The sequence below is a fragment of the Canis lupus genome, chromosome 8 (assembly GCF_048164855.1).
Source record: "Canis lupus baileyi chromosome 8, mCanLup2.hap1, whole genome shotgun sequence".
NCBI classification, from domain to species: domain Eukaryota; kingdom Metazoa; phylum Chordata; class Mammalia; order Carnivora; family Canidae; genus Canis; species Canis lupus.
In genome coordinates, this window is record NC_132845.1 from 65,074,078 (window position 1) to 65,090,297 (window position 16,220).

Genomic DNA, 16,220 nt, shown 5'->3' on the forward strand with positions numbered 1-16,220 from the left:
TCAGCATCCCCAGAACCCCGGGAGAAGAATGGAGAGCCGCTTGTGGGCAGGAGAGGCCGGCTGCTCTCTATGGTCCTCGCGAGTAGCCGCTCTAGGCCAGGCGGCGGCGGACTCCATGGCGCAAACGCTTCCGCGCCCACTGCTTGCAAACCAAGCACAGAGGGCAGGCCAACTTCCGCTCCCGCCCGCCAATCACAGGCACTTCCGCTTTCCACACCCCCCACGCACTTCCGGCCTGGAGCCCACGCGCAGAGGCGGAAGAGAGACCTTCAAGCGCCCGCGGGAGAGACCGAGGAGCGAGGAGCGAGGAGCGGGAGAGAGAGGAAGCGCCCCGCGGCGGCGCGGCGGCCGCTACTTACTGTAGGAGTAGCTGCTCACTTCCGAGGCGAACGGGGAGTGGGCCGACTTGGGCTGGCCTCTGGCCTTGAAGCCCACCTCCATCTTCCTCGCTTTGGCGGCCCGTTTGTGTTTACCTTCTCTGGAAGCCTTGAGGGACAGGCTGAGGCCTTTGGCCAGCGCCTTCCTGTCCTTGCCCAGCAGGCTGTCGTAGGGCGTCAAGTACCTGCCGCAGCCCCCGCCGCCTTTGGACTTCCCCCCAGAACCGTCCGAGAACTTGAAGGGCGACTTGAGCTTGTCCTGCTTCGTGAGGGACAGGGCCTTGTCCAGCTTGCTGGCCAGCTGCTCCTGGTCACTGGCCATCTTCTTCTTTTTAATCTTCAGCTGCAGACGGAAGTCGGGAAGTCATGGGTTAAGACATTTGGTGAACCGGGACAGTGGGTTTCAGCACACCGGCTCTGAGGAAGCTGGGCTCCAGTCCCTTCCACCTACCTCTGTGGCAAGCTGCTCAACCTCTCTGAGCCTCTGTTCTTCCCGCTGGGTAAAACAGGGACAACTAGGTGCAGCTCATCTGTTTAACTCGAGTACCTAAAGCAGCCCACGAAGACTGCAGCCCAGCCTAAGTGGGCCCATCCAACTAAATGGGCTGAAGCTGCTAAGAGAATGCCCCGGGTGTGCCTCAGATGCCCAAAGCGGAACAGAGTGACTCAAGATCTCACAGATTAAATTCCTACTTGCATGTCTGCTGCAGTCATTTGTTGTCAATATGAAATGTGCAGTTTCAAAACCATTAATGCCCCTCATTTGCACGTTTTAGCTCTATTTTCTTTAATCGGGTAACATAAGGGGGGGGAGAGTTGCTATAGGGTCATTTAAACAACGTGAAGTATCCTTCACAATTTGCAAGTAAAAGATCTTGGATGTACAGGCTGGCTCTGTTCCCTCCTCCTGGATCGAGTCTCCCTTTTGTGAATATTTCCCTCGGATGGCCAAATCAACAGACACAGTCCCCTTGCATGGGGCCTTATGAGGAGAGATGACAAGGTACATTAGTATTTAGAGACAAAGGCCTTAAATGGACGATTTCAGGGCTCTGCAGAAATAAGAAAAATCAAGGAGTTGGCTCTCACCCCATTACCCCTGGGGAGTTCACAAGGAAATTACAATGGCATCAACCCCTTGTTTCTTAGAACGACAGAATGCTGAAGCTGCTCATTAGACAATTACGCCGTTAAACAACAGTAATTGCATTATTTGGTTAAGAACCTGCAGTCTCTCTTCATGGCTTCAGCAAAGCATCATGGTACGTGCACAGGGGATGTGGCTTTCATCTTAACCCTACCTGAGGCTGTGCTACTCTGGTAAGGCTCTGACCTCCTCTGGGCCTTAATTTCCCCCTTTGTGCAGTAAGAAAGCCTGGAGGAGGGGATCCCTGGGTGGCTCAGTGGGTTAGTGCCTGCCTTCGGCTCAGGTCGTGATCCTGGAGTTCTGGGATCAAGTCCCACATCAGGCTCCCTGCATGGAGCTTGTTTCTCCCTCTGCCTGTGTCTCTCATGAATAAATAAATAAAATCTTTTAAAAAAATGTACTAGAAAATTTGAAGAAAAAAAAAAAAAAGCCTGGAAGACAGTCCCTCTGGCACTAAGGCAATTGTTTCTACACTTTCTGTGCAAGACTAGGGCCAACAGACCTACAGAGAGTGAACTCTGGCATGCCCTTCCAACCTCAGCAGCACACCTAGAAGACAGGGTGACTGACCTGACTCATGAAGTCCGATGAAGCTTCATGCTCATCCCAAGGCTGGTTCCTGCCCCTCACTTTCCCCGTTCCAACGAGGGCATCATGTTCCTCTTCAGGTCCCTTGTGTCTCTTCCTCATCCCTGCTCCAAGCTCATACTCCTCTGACGTCAGCAGGGGCTTGCTGCTCAGCCTGAAACCCAGATGCACTGCTGGTCAACACCCTGACCAGGAAAGACTCAAGGGTTGGGGGTCGGCCCTCAAGGCCCTGAAGGGTAGGCTTTGGATGTCGAAGCACAGACAGTGATGGCAGAGTGACGAATCTGGGGAGACGGATCCTGTGAAGCTATGGTGCTGGGATTCTATTTGTGAATGGGGCAGAATGAGAGTTTAACAGGAAAGAAGCAACACTTCTCCAAGGCAGTATCCTCTGCTGGCCTCTTTCTCTCGTGCTTCTTCACACACACACACACACACACACACACACACACCCCTTATCAAAACATGCCGAGAACAAGGATCAGAAATGTCAAGGAACTCCTCCAGGATGGGAGGGAGATCAAGAGCCCCTGGCTGGTCTCCTGTACCTCTGGGATTAAGACAGTCAGGATACAGTCCCAGGTTGAAGGCATCTCTTGCCTACTTTAAAATAAAACCTCACAAGTAATAGAAGCAGCTAATTTTTACTCGGTGCTTTATTATGTGCTTTGTTCCATGTTAATGCTTTCTATTTCAGCCACATAATAATGTTCTACATAATGTTTTTTACACAGGGAAACTAAGGCTCCAAAAAGCCAGCACCCAGTCTGAGGTCACAACAAACACTACAGGAGCCGGGACTCAAAGGTGGAAAAACACGCCCACCTCCAGGGGCTATGCGCCCTGATCCAGTGCTGTCTGCCAGCGGCCCAGCCTCTACTGTCTTCAGCAACTGCTTTCCTACTCTCCTTTGACTGGCTATAAGGGATTTCTTCCTCTCTCACTTCTCCTCCAACAGGAACATCCAAGGAAGATAAATGTAAGTTGTGGGGGTCCCTTGGGGTGGTCTTCTAACAAAACCTGTGGCCAACCCAGTCTCTCCTCTGCCTTCTGAAGCCACCGTGTGGCCCCCTCTGCTTCCTCAAGCCAAGCATCAGGCCGCCTAGTGTCCGCCCTGCCCCGATGTACCAGGCTGAGGCACACTCCAACTTCATTCCTCTGATGGGCCTCATTCAGTTGATGCTACTCCCTGACACCCAGGAAGACTGCAGCATCATTCCTATCCATGCTCAGCCTGGAGGAAGAGCTCTCATTCTAGCCACCATTCAAGAAAACCTCCAGAGGTGCCACATGTAGCTTCTGCTGCCACTCAAGCTGTACACAAAGCAGTGGCCCAGGGCCACAGGCTCAGGTGCAACAAGCCAATAGGTCAGGCCAAGAGGACAGGAATGACACTGTCAGTCACATAGGGAACCAAGTGACAGCATAAGTCAAAGCCTGTCCCAGCAGGGCTGAAGCTCAGCAGATCCCTTTGCAGGGAGGAGGTGTATGGAGAAGAGCAGGAATTAGCCCCTAACCATGGAAGAAGCAGGTGTGGCAGGAAGATGGGTGAAGCGCTTAGCTGATGGCACAGGAACCTCTCTCACTGGGGTCAGCTGCCCACTCAGTGCTGGGTGGATGAGTCTGCCTGTCCATTCCGCCACTCGCCTGGCTCACCCTCCTGGCCTGGGCAGTGTGCACCATGCTCCCTGAGAGCTACCAAACCAGATGGGTCAGAGCCCGAGGGACTCGAGGTCCCCGGTGCCCAGATGCAGGCCCTGTGTGGGCCCGCACTCCTCCCCTCCGAGCTCTGTGCCAGTTCCCGACCCACCGAGGGGCCAGCCTTACTTTCCGCTACTGTTGCGGCTCTTCCCTCTCTTGCGGGGGGGCGACAGGGCGCTCAGGGCGTGGGTCCGTTTCCTCGGCCTGCCAGGGCCTCTGCGTGCCAAGCTTCTATGGGGTTCCTCGCGCCTGTCCCTTAAAAAGAATCACACGCTTGGCTGTGAACCTGGGGGGTGGAGGGGGCGCGGAGAAGGACATACGATACACACATGTCACTCGGGTCCACACACACCTCTAATGGCCTACCACAGCCAACCTACTGAGCGCCAGCGCCTACAAGAGCCCAATCAGGGCACCGCCTGCTACAGCCTTGTCACCCGGCTGGCCGGGGCCACGGGATATGGCTAGGGCGCACACTCACTCGGAATCACGGCGTCTCTGCAGCTTCACCAGCTCTCGCTGCTTCTCCTTGTACCGCCGCTGGACCTCAGCCAGCCGCATCCGGAAGTCCAGCTCCATGGCATCCATGCTTTCCAAGGAGGATTTCATGGCATACATCTGCAGGGAGAGCGGGGTGAGGATGCCAACGCCCACCAGCTCCCACTGGCTGATCAAGCGTCCACCCAGATGGGGATGGCGAGGCTTGATGGTAACAGGGGCCCAGCTCAAACCCCTCCTCTGCCACTTACTAGCCAGGGCCCTGTGGGCAGAACACAGGATAGGAACCAAAACCCAATTTTGCAGGACTGCATCAAAGCCAAAGTGGCCCCAGACAGCTGCTCAAGCAATGTGGGCCACCGTGTTATCCATCACTTACAGATGGAGGCTCAGAGAGGTGAGGAGCTTGCCCAGGGCTCACAAGCAGCAAGGGGCACAGCCAGGCCTGCTCTTCCCAACCCATCAGGCTGTCACCCATTATCACATAAATAAACTGGGACCCTGAAAGGGGAAACAGCTTGCACAGGCCTGTACAGCAAGTCAATGGCAGAAGCTGGACTCAGATCAGGCCCTTTCAACTCCAAAGCCAGCCATGTCCCCAGCAAGGTGGCATCTCTGGGGGACTCAGCTACAACCCCACCCCTTAGGCCACAGGTAGGCAAAAACAGGCCCAGGACACCTCACCCGCTCCTCCTTCTTCTGCATCCAGCTATACTTCTTGTTGGGGTTCAGCTCCCGCGGAAGCCGCAGATTCTTGAGCGGGTCCACAAAGGGGCTGTCCAACACCTCCTTCAGCATGTGGCTACTGGCTGCCAGCAGGCTCTCCAGCGAGGGCCGTACCGCCAGGCCCCGCTCCGCACCTACATACAGGAGGCAGGTGAGCCCATGCCTCTGCGCTGGCCCCGCCATGCTGCCTGGGGGTAGGATTCACGGATACTGCAGCCAACCCCACTCAGACCCCAAACAGGGAGGAAAATGAGGCCCAGGACCAGCTCAGGGCTTGCCCAAGGTCACATGGCCCCCAGGATGCTGACTGGACTACGGCCTTTCTGAGAAGCAAGAAATGGTGCTAAGTGAGGAAAACAAGTGAGAGCTGGGGCACACAGCATGGCCCTATCCCAAATGTCTACTGCTGCACAAAGTCACCGAGAGTAGCCAAGCCACCGGCAGAGGTGCTTTCTAGGGTATGCCTCTTTCTGCTTATCTGTCCTTTAAATATCCCATGAGGAATATGCAAGGTGTTAATTTTCAGAAAAAAAGGAACCGAAATTAAGTTTTATGAAATGTAAAAGTAATACGAGAACACCAAAAATACAAAACAGGCATAAAAATGTGAAAAAATGAAAACCTTCCCCTACTCAGCACAAAGTTGTCCCCGCCACTGGCGGCACTACCACTGATGTTCTTGTAGAGGGCCCTGAAAACTTTTGCCCATACTCAAACATATGTGACGTCTGTGGGCATCCTTTATAAATATAGAAATGGCACCAATCCACTCGGAATCACACTTCACTCCTTTTCACGTTACCGCATAATGGACATTTACCACATGATTAGTTTGAATCTTATAAAGGCTGCCATTTCTGCAGGTCAAAAACAACAGAATTTCAGAAGTTTTCCATGACCAAACCCACTAACAGCTGCCTAGAATTCTCTTGTATTGCTGAGTTTTAATGAATCTAAATAATCCCCCATTGATGACATTTTAGTCATTTCTAAATTTTTTTTGGTACTGGATAGAGGTAGGCACATAGGACACATTTTGTTTTAGGAGAATTCCTACCTGTAAGATTAACATGATCAAGGTATGTGAATTTATTCCTTTGATAAATATTCCAGCTGCCCTTCAGGAAGGGCACACCGACTCAATCTCAGCAGTGGCTCATGGGAGCCCATCTCCCCTCCAACTTCTCCCAGAGTAAAAGGAGTTTTAATTTTTTTAACTGGTGTTTTCTTTGTGATCTAACATGTGGTCAGTTTCTGTGAATGTACCTGAGGTACCCATTTTTCACGTATACCTAAGGTAAAAAAGTATATTTTTTACTTCTGATGTGTACAGTTTCATAAAATCGACATTAACAATTATCTGGCATAGATCAGGGCTTCCCGACCTTGGCACCGTCCACACACCTTGTGGTGGTGTGCTCATCCTCTGTGCTCATCCTCTGCTACAGGGGCAGCTGTCCTGGGCATGCGCTGTAGGAGGTTTCGGGGCATCCCTGCCTTTATCCACTAGATGTCAGCAGTACTCCCCCAAGCTGGGACAACCAAAAGGGTCACTGCCAATAGAGAGCAGCGGGTTTTGCTCTCCCTTATCCTTACAGAAACTGAGGCTACAAACCGTGAACCCCATCAGCTCATAAGGGGCTGGTATAAGACTGGAGTATGTGGACCACCCCAAGGTGAGATGGGTGTGCCAACGTCCTCCAAGCCAGAAGATTTTTAGCAGTTGGGGAAGGCAGGAGAGTGCAGCTCCATTACAGAGGAGGGGGACGGAGGTATAGCTTTGTCCCCTCCTTCATCCTCCCAACCAGTCTTGCTGGGGGTTCCCGGGCAACCTGGATGACTCTGGGCCAGCTGCTATGGGATGAACTATGTCCCCCCAAATCCACACGTTAAAGTCCTGACCCCAAACAGACACAAAGGGGCAACCAGGAGAGAAACCTCGGCGGGACCCACCCTGCCCTCACCTTGGTCTAGAACTTCAGACCCCTGGGTGGTGGGAAAACACATTTCTGTTATCTGAGTCCCCAGCTGGTGGTTTGTGCTGGCAGCCCTAACTACTATACCAGCCTTGTGGCTGTACCAACATGGAGGTGACCCATGGGCCGTGGGGAAGCTCAAAGTGTGAGGACTGATGCTCAGTATCCCATCAGCAGCTGCTGGCAAGAGAAGAGACTACCAAGACCTCCCTCACCCCGGCAGCGTACACAGCGCTACACACCAGCACCACTGACTGCACTTTCCAACCCAGGGTCATGGATCAAGCTCTGGGCCACACCTCCATGGCAGAAACCAGCTGGAGGTCACAAAACCTCCTCCTGTTGTTTCCTGGAAAGTCTGTTCTTCCAGCAGCTCAGGCCAGAAACCTTAGAGTCACTCTAATACCCACTCTGACAAAACCCACTGGCTCCACCTTAATTTACCTCCACTCAGAATCCTCTTGTTCCTCACCTCCACCCGCTACCCCAGGGCCTGGAGCCTCCTCCTGAGTCTCCCTGCATCCACCCTTGCCCCAGCATCAGTTATCTACACAGCCCCACCCCCCAAATATGACTCTATTTACGTCTGATCCTAACACTGCAATTCTGAACCCTCTTTCAGGAGTATCCAGGGACCTACTCCCTCCCCATCCCACAACCTGCCTGTGGTCACCACTCTCCTCCTTCCACTCCACTCCCAGCCTCCTTGCTCTTATTCAACACACCACACAGTGCCACATACACCATTCACCTCAGGGCCTTTGCACCTGCTATTCCATCAGGTCGGAATGCCATCCCAAGAAGAGTTCCTCCCTGGCCTTTCTCAGGTCACTTTATGAAGAAAGGCTTCCCTGGCCTTCTCGCTCTGCCTTGTCCCCCCTTCCCACTGTTTCCACCTACTACTGTTACTGCCTGACGTTGCCAAGGGCTACACGTGGACGACTGTGTTCAAAAACAGTGCTGGGCACACAGCTAATTGAGAACAGGTAGGACCCCAAAACAGAAAATGAAGCAAGGGTGGGCAGCAATCCCCAAACCAGGCAAGCCAGCCTCAGGCCCTCCTTCCCAGATGCTGCTGGCCCTCTGCAGCCCCCACTGAAAACCCACCACCCACTGGCAGGATTTAAGAGGGTTTCCATCTTCTTCTGAAAAATGATTTTTTTGTATGAAAATACGTAAATGAGGGAAAAGTCGTCATGAACTTTAGAATAACAAGAACCAAACTGTGGGGGAGTGGGCAGCACGTAGCCAAGCTTCCAGGGGACCAGAGGACCATGACCATGAACAAGCCCTGAAAAGGTGACCTCGGTTCTGACCTAGCAATTCCAACCCTGGATATACCCCCAGAAAAATCGGAGGTGTGGCAAGGATTTTTCTTCGGGTACAATCATCACATTATTTACCACAGCAAAATAAAACAAAAGGTAATGCCTAACAATCTAGGATGAGGTCATTGAAGACTGGGGCCTCCACTAGCTGTCCCTAAAAAAAATTTTTATTTTATTTATTTATTTTTTAAGATTTTATTTATCCATTCATGAGACACAGAGAGAGAGGCAGAGATGCAGGCAGACGGAGAAACAACTCCACGCAGGGAGCCCAACGTGGGACTCGACCCCGGGTCTCCAGGATCATGCCCTGGGCTGAAGGCAGCACCAAACCGCTGAGCCACCCAAGCTGCCCCTAAAAAAAGTTTTAAAGACACATAGTTTTGAAAAATATTTCATAAAGAATATGCTAAGTGAAAAGACCAGTTCACAGAACGTTGTTTACAAAATGATCTTAATTTTAGAGCTGTATGTGTGTAGAAAAAGTTCTAGAAAAAATGCACCAAAACACTGGCAATGCTATTATTACCGCCTGACAGCTGTCACCCAGGCCCCTCCCTCCTCCGCGCAGGTTCTGGGCCTAGCGTGGGGTGGTGAAGCCCGCCTGGCCCACAGCCCCTTCTGTACACATTTCTTGGAGTGCCCTGAGTTTCTGTGTTGAACACAAGTGGGTTTGTGCACAGCCCGAAATTTGCTGCCCTTCTGCTGAGAGCACCCGTTTCTTGTAAGAGCTACCCCTCCCTGTACCCCAGAGGGGACAGTCCCATCAGGGGCAGTACATGATCAGCCCATTCCTTCCCATCTCCCAGACTACAGAGTGCCTCTGCAGAAAGCATGAACCCCAGGGAGCCAGGAGAATGAATCAAGTATGTTTGCCATAACTACCAGGAAAAGAGGTGGCCTCTTTTGAGAGTCTGCTGAATTGGGCAGGCCTGTGGGCCTGCGAGGAAGTGTTGGTGACCCCCATGAGGACAGTGGGCCTGCCGTGAATGAGGCCAACAGAGAGAAAAGTGGAGCAGATGGACAGAAAGATGGGGAAGGGGTAAGTATGGAAAGAAACTCCTGAGGACTTGAAACGCTGAGATCCAGCCATACCTGAAACTTATTACCTAATTAGCACCATAATACTTGGGTTCCAAGAGCCAATCAATTTCCCCCACCTTCTTCTAAGCCAGTTCAAACAAGCGTTTCTGTCCCCTGCAACCCAAACAATGGTGCCAAAACAAAACACAGCACTGACAGAACGAGGAGAAACGTCACCACTAAGAAACCCACAGACCAGCTGCACGGCAACATGTGCGTGCTCGTAACACTACCAACCTGTAAACAACCGAAATGGTAATCTTTGTTGTGTATGTTTTGCCTCAACTTTTAAAGAATGCACACAAACCATATCCTGGGGATTTTTCAAGATTTTTAAATTCTGAGAATTAGGCAACATAAAAAATGCCACAGAAACCAACCACCCATCGTGGCTCACCTCCCACCTCCTGGCTCCTCTTCTCTAGCTCCAGCTCGGCGATCTCACTCAGCAGTGTGATGCCATGCAAGAAGCTCTGCTCCAGGACCAGGCTCTGCGCTGCCTCTAGCTTCTCCAGGGCCTGGGCTCCGGCGCCCGGGGAGGGCAGAGGCCTGGCCTGGGGCAGTTCCGCAGCTGCCGCCAGGGCATTCATGCCAGCCAACGGGTCCTCCAGGCCAGGCAGAAACTGGTCAGAGCCTTCCTCCTCCAGGAAGCAGGGGCCGCCGGGCACAGGCGCGGCCTCCCGGGCTTCCAGACTCAGGCACTCTCCCTCCCCGGCGGGCACGTCACAGTCTGCCAATTCCAAGCTGGGCAGGGGCTCGCTCGGGGCCACCTGGGCTAGGCCTTCCTCGGGCCCCGCCTCTGCCACGGGCACAGCCATGGGCAGGTCGACGGGCACCTCCACTGGCTCCTCCTTCGCCTCCACCAGCGTCTCCGGCGTCAGTCGCGCTCCCAGGTCCGGGGCGGCTGTGCATGATTCTGTCCGGCCCGGTGAATCGACCCGCGCTTCGACCCTCTCCGAGAAGTCTGGGCACCCGGGGGGCTCCACGCCCCCCTGCCCGCTGGCGCTCAGTGCCTGGGCCTCCAGCAGACCACCTCCACAGCCAGCCGAGGGGCTTTGGACTGCTAAGGCTTCCTCGGGGGGCAGCGTCAGAGGTGACTCCAAGGATGGCAGCTCTGCAGGGCCTTCATCCATGTCCTCCACCTCCGCCTTCACCTCCCGTTCTGCCAGCGGCTCTTCGTCTGGGCCCTCTCGAAGCGGCTCTGGGATCTTGGAGGGGGACAAGCGGATGGGCTTGTCTTCAGGTGAGAGCGCCAAGCGCTCAGGCCCATCAGCTGGGAGTGGCACATCAGGAGCCAGGCCGTCAGCGTCGGAGGCCGCTGTGGGCTGCAGCAGGAACGGGTAGGGCCTCCCATAGTGCGGTGGCAGCGCTTGAAACGGGTACCTGGGTGGGATATCTGCCAAGGACACTGAGAGTCAGCAGGGGCCCCTTCACCTGTCATGTCTGTCCCCATTAACGCCCACCCACCAGCCAAGACGCAGACCCACAGCCACCCTCTTATCCTGGCCGGCCTACAGAGCTGGGACCTCTTCCAGGCAGCATCTGAGGATCCCTGGGGCCTTTCTGCCATGTCCGGACCACAGAGAGAAAAAGTCAGCCACCACCCTGTCCCCAAGGAGCTTCAGGTCTCAAAGGCAGAAACCATAATCGGCTCTTTCTTTCTCTAGCCCCCGACCCCTTAGCACCCAGCACAAGGCTGGCCCAGAAGCAAAGGCTCAGTAGATCTGCCAACGGTTTTCACCCAGCCAGTGCATCTCTGGCTCTCCAATCCCACCCCATCCCATTCATGCAGAGTTGGGCCATCCAAGTTGTTCAAGAAGTAACAGTAATGCAGTGCTGCACCCCCTCTTTCTACTCTAAAACCCCCACCCTTGAGTGTAACCACTCAGGAGAAGGACGGTGTGTGGGCCAATCTCTACAATGCTCCCAGGCAAGCTTCAGGTGCTCCACAGCAACCCGACCAGGGGGAGATGGGTGCAGGGAGCAGGCCCCGGGGCCAGGCATGTGCTCAGTACCAGACATTAGCATGGCATCAATCTCCCCAGAGAGGGGCAACCACTTGCCCCAAGATCACACAGCATCCTGATGGCAGAATCCGAATCTGAACTCAAATACTCCCAAGCCTGCCCTCGCACTCTTAACAGCTACCAGGGAGGAGGGATGCCACTAAGGCCACCGGCTGGCCGTCCCCACTGACACAGGCCAGGGGAAAAGCACCTGAACTCACAGCACACGGCAAGGGGCACCCAGAACGGGAGTCCCCATGCTACTCTTGTTGGGACAACTCAGTACCTCCCGTGTTTCAGGCACAATGTGTTTTATGGTTCTTACTTTCCTTAACCCACAGAGTGGAGTCCCTCTGCAACAGGTTTTGTTTTTTTTGTTGTTTTGTTTTGTTTTGTTTTTTTTCTTTAAGTAGCTTCCACGCCTAACATGGAGCCCAACGTGGGGCTTGAACTCCTGACCCTGAGATCTCAAGCTGAGATCGGGAGTCAGACATTCAATGGACTGAGCCACCTAGGCGCCCCCTACAGAAGTTCCAATGGAATGCCCATTTCCTTGACTTTGCTCCTGAGGTGGGGCTGGGAGGAGAGACATCTCTGACCCACACACTCATGCATTCACTTCAGAGCTGAGTGGCAGGCCTGATGCAGGGCAGGTGCAGGGCAGGTACCCAGCAGAGACAGAGGAGGGAAGGAGGAAAAAGCTGGACAAATGGATGGTAAATGAGCCAGCAGGGGTTGGTCAGTGAGCCAGAGCATGCAGCCTGCAGGGGTCTGAATCACACTCCTACCCGAGAACAAGGCCTGGAAGGGGCTGGGGGCTTCTTTCTCCAGCTCCAAGTCCTTCTTCTCCACGACGTTCTCAGGAGCCTCCTCCTTGCGGGTGATGCCAGGAGTGGGCGGTGGGGAGGCAGGTGGCGGGCTGCTGGGGTGGGAGCTGGGCGTGGCAGGGTAGGCATAGGTGGGCGCCTTGGACACATCCTCCAGCTTCTGGATGACCTTGGCCTTCAGAGCAGCCACAGGAGAAGCACGGGGAGATGGTGGTGGGCTCACGGCTTTGCCATAGGTGCCCGTGGGGCCAGCAGCCAGGCCAGGGGGCTTCCGAGGCAGCAGCCCAGGGCCCGCAGCAGCCAGGCCAGCCTTGCTTGCGGCCTGCAGGCTCCGCTTGCTCACCTTCTCCTCCATCTCCACCCGATGCTCCTGGGCCTTCAGCCGCTCCTGCTGGGGAGGGGCCCGGCAGGCAGGGTCAGCACAGCAGGAGCCATCACCCAGCACCTGTTCTGTCCCTGGGGTCCCCTCGAGCAGGGTCCGGGGTGCAGGCTGCCCACCCTCCCAGTTGGCTACAGACATTCCGTCATGGCTTGCGTGTAACAAGCACAGCGTTCCTTGTGGAACCCCAGATGGGGCCAGGGGCCTTGGTGGATCTAAAGGCTCCATCCTCCAGGGCTTGGGTGGGGGGGGCCTCCAGTCCAGATCCTGGCCCTGCTGGGAGCCTCACAGTAAGAACAAGGGGGACAGGGCAGAGACATGAGATTCCTGCTGATGAAGGAGCCACCCCTCTCCCTGCACTTTTATGGCATTAAAATAGCTACCTTCACAGAGAACTCACTACCGAGTGCTCTCCTGCCTTAGCACCTTTGGATCTCAAAATGCCTGTGTTGGCGGGGGGGGTCTCTCCCTATATTTGACATCTTTTGAGGAAATGGAAGGGGCTGCTTGAGGATAGCCAATGCTTGTGGGGGTGGGGGCAGAGGGCCAAGCAGTCAGCACATAAAACACACTGGGAAGAATGCTCAGGGCAACAGCCACTCTCCTGATTATTAAATCTCACTGAACAATCCTGATGACACAGGATTACCAGCATCTCCACTTTCCAAAGGAGGAAACCTGAAGCCCAGAGACATGAAGTCATTTGCCCAAGGGCACAGAGCCAGATATGCCAGAGCTAAAGTTCCAGCCCGGGGCCGTCTACTATCCTGTCTGCTGCCTGTGCCACCTCGGCGGCCTCCTCTGGAGTGGCTACTGCACAAAGGACAGCAGGCAGCCCAGCTGGGCTGCTCAGGGAGATCAGCCTGGGCTCAGGAAACCGCAGCAGCCCCTGGCATCTCTTCAGTGCCCAGTGCAACTTCCCAGTCCAACCAGCTGCCTCTCCTGCCTCGGTTTCCCCATTGCTCCCCACACCCTGCCCCTGCCAGCTTCCGACCACCTCAGGGCCTTGTTCACGTTGTTCCCTCTGCCTGAGGGCTTGTCCAAAGTCAACTCCTTCGGGTCTATGGGACAGACACTCTCTCCTCTGGGTGGCCCTCCCTGACCACCAGCCCCTGCCACCTTCTCTCCATCCCAGTCCCTAACTGTTGAGTTTCGGCCTGTGGACCTGCCTGCCTCTCCACCACAGATGGCGCTGCAGCAGGTCTTCCTGTGGCTGCCCCCTCCCCAACTCACCACGAGCTGGGCGCTCCTCTGCAGCTCCAGGGCCTGGGCTGCCTGCTGCTGCAGGTACAGGAGTTCCTGCTGCCGCAGAAAGCGCTGCTGGGAGAAGAGCTGCAGCTGCTGGGCGTGGTGCAGGGGGCCGCGGCCCGGCGGGTACAGGGCAGCCCAGAGTGGGGGTGCCGCGGCCCGCTCCATCAGCTCCGCTAGGGGCAGGATGCACAGTGAGGCTGCACCCGCCGCCCAGTGCCCCCATCGGCCCCCCTGCGGGGCAGGGCGGGGCCTCCCTCTGCACCCACCTCACCAGCCCAGGGGACCAGGGCCCCATCCACACTCCAGGTGGGATGTCCCAGGCCCTCACACCAAGCCCTTCCTCCCACCACACCCAGTGGTCTGCCAAGTGGACTCCTGAGGGATGGGAGGCACCAGGGCGGCAAGGGTGGGGGAGTCTAGGCCCCAGGAAGGAAAGCCTGCTTTGGTTCTGGGTAGAAGCTTATCAAAACAAGAATCCCTATAGCTTTATGACACAGGGAAACCTTGAAGCCCCGCTCTGCCTCCTACCCCATTATTCTGGGCGGACACCTCCCCAAGAAGGCCCTTGGCATCTGGGTCAGTCTCTCCAGGTGAAGCTACCACGGCCACTGACCCCCACCAAAAGGCTGCCACTTACCAAAGTGAGGAAGGTGATCGCTGGGAATGACCACCAGCTGGCCCGACTGGGGGTCCCTGACGAACTGGTAGGCCGAGGGCAGGGAGCCCCCCAGGCCAGGCGGGAAGGCAGGTGCCATGCCTTGGTGCAGAGGTGGTGGGCCCAAGCCTTGGACAGACCCAGGCCAGAGTCAATGCCAGGGGCCAGGGACCCAGGCCAACCCCCTTTCTGCCCACTCCCCAGATCCCCACCCTCCTGGAGCCTCTGTGCAGGAAGCTGAGGTGTGACAGGCTACAAAGCATGTCCACAGCCACCCACCCCTGGGCACCACTTCCAAATGGGCTCAGCAGAGGGAGCCCCACAAGGCCTGTGTCATAGTAACTACCCTCCTCAGACACATGAAGAGACCGAAGTGTGGGGAGAGGAAGTGAGGCCCGGGCCCTAGCCAAAGGAAGACAGGAGCCAGCTCTGGGCATGGGTCCCGCAAGCAACTCACCTCCACTCACAGCCCAGCCACCAGTCCTATGCTCCAGGCAAGAAATGCATTGGGCCCACTCTGTCCTCAACCACCAGAGAAAGGGGACATCACCCACCCCACACTTACCATAGGGGTGTCCGGCGAGCCACATGGACGTGCTACCCGACCGAGGCAGCCAGGGGTGAGTGGCCAGGTGGGCTGTGGGGTCAGCAGACCAACGCCCCGAGCCTGCCAGCGATGGGCCACCAGTCACCATGAGGTTGGGGTTTAGGCCATTAGCAGCACAGCTGGTGGGGTGCAAGCGGGCCAGGTCGGCCAACTCCTTACTTTCTCTGGAGGGGAAACAGAGACATTGCCAACAGCCTGTTTGGCTTAGGGGATGTGGGAGAGAAGGGGTATCACCCTGAACACCCAGTGGACACCCAGCATAAAGAGTAACCAGCTCTGGTTCAAGAAGGGCCCCCAAGGCCTCCCCCAACACTCATAGGAGAGGGGCTGTGGGGCCATCTGGCCTAGGATCAGGGTCATGGTCCAGGCAGCTCCCACTCTCAGGACAAGAGGCCACACCCATGGAGGGTCATCCACCCTGGTCCCAAGCCCTCACCTGAGCAGCTTCTCTTGGTCTCGGTCCAGCCGTGCCCCCAGCAGCCGCTCCTCCCGATGCCTGGTCCTTTCGTCCCCACAGTCACCATCCGTCCGGCCATGCCCTGAGGGGGGCGGGCAGGCCTTGAGTCCCCAGCCCAGGGCCCAGGTGAGCCCTCCCTCCCAGCCAGGCCTCTTTGGCTCCAGGCCCCTCCATGTTCCACAGATGCTGCTCTGTAGCTCACACGGGGAGCTGCCATGGTAGGTAAGACAGATCCCAATCTCAACCCCAAAAAAGCAGCACAGCCAGACCCAGGTCCCAGGAGTCAGTCACCACACTTGAGCCCCACGGAGGTCCCATCATGGTTGTGGCTACTGCAGACATGCGGCTGATCTTTGTAAAACCAAGACAGGAAAGTAAAACCAGAGAACATGATCCACGTGGGGGTGAGTGGAAAATGTGGGAGCAGCCCCCAGGGCTCGCCTGTCCCTGCCCGAGTACCCAGCATAAAGCACCAGCCATGTACCTCCCATGAGCTGCCCGGCCCCCAGGGGTCCCTCAGAACAGAGAAGGTGGGTCCCCAAGACCAGCCTGGCACACAACCAGTTAACTCGCGGGGGGGGCGGAGCCCATGGAGGGCACCTGCCATCTGGTCT

The 16,220-nt window shown here is 55.8% G+C and overlaps 1 protein-coding gene and 1 long non-coding RNA gene across 6 annotated transcripts in view; one reads left to right on the top strand and one right to left on the bottom strand.

Moving 5' to 3' along the window:
• Nucleotides 1–16,220, bottom strand: part of TNRC18 (trinucleotide repeat containing 18) — a 90,035-nt gene that overhangs the window by 38,728 nt on the left and 35,087 nt on the right. For all 5 annotated transcript variants that reach the window (XM_072836875.1, XM_072836874.1, XM_072836871.1 and 2 more), the window contains 11 exons: nt 15,586–15,688; nt 15,108–15,313; nt 14,525–14,671; nt 13,870–14,060; nt 12,219–12,648; nt 9,822–10,820; nt 4,996–5,171; nt 4,295–4,431; nt 3,940–4,068; nt 2,095–2,266; nt 360–720 (listed from right to left, as the gene is read on the bottom strand). In XM_072836875.1, coding sequence (XP_072692976.1) covers nt 360–720; nt 2,095–2,266; nt 3,940–4,068; nt 4,295–4,431; nt 4,996–5,171; nt 9,822–10,820; nt 12,219–12,648; nt 13,870–14,060; nt 14,525–14,671; nt 15,108–15,313; nt 15,586–15,688 — 3,051 coding nt within the window. The remainder of the gene's footprint in view (nt 1–359; nt 721–2,094; nt 2,267–3,939; nt 4,069–4,294; nt 4,432–4,995; nt 5,172–9,821; nt 10,821–12,218; nt 12,649–13,869; nt 14,061–14,524; nt 14,672–15,107; nt 15,314–15,585; nt 15,689–16,220) is intronic.
• Nucleotides 178–13,031, top strand: LOC140638843 (uncharacterized). The gene is made up of 2 exons (XR_012035802.1): nt 178–1,639; nt 2,847–13,031. It is a non-coding gene; the product is annotated as an uncharacterized lncRNA (long non-coding RNA).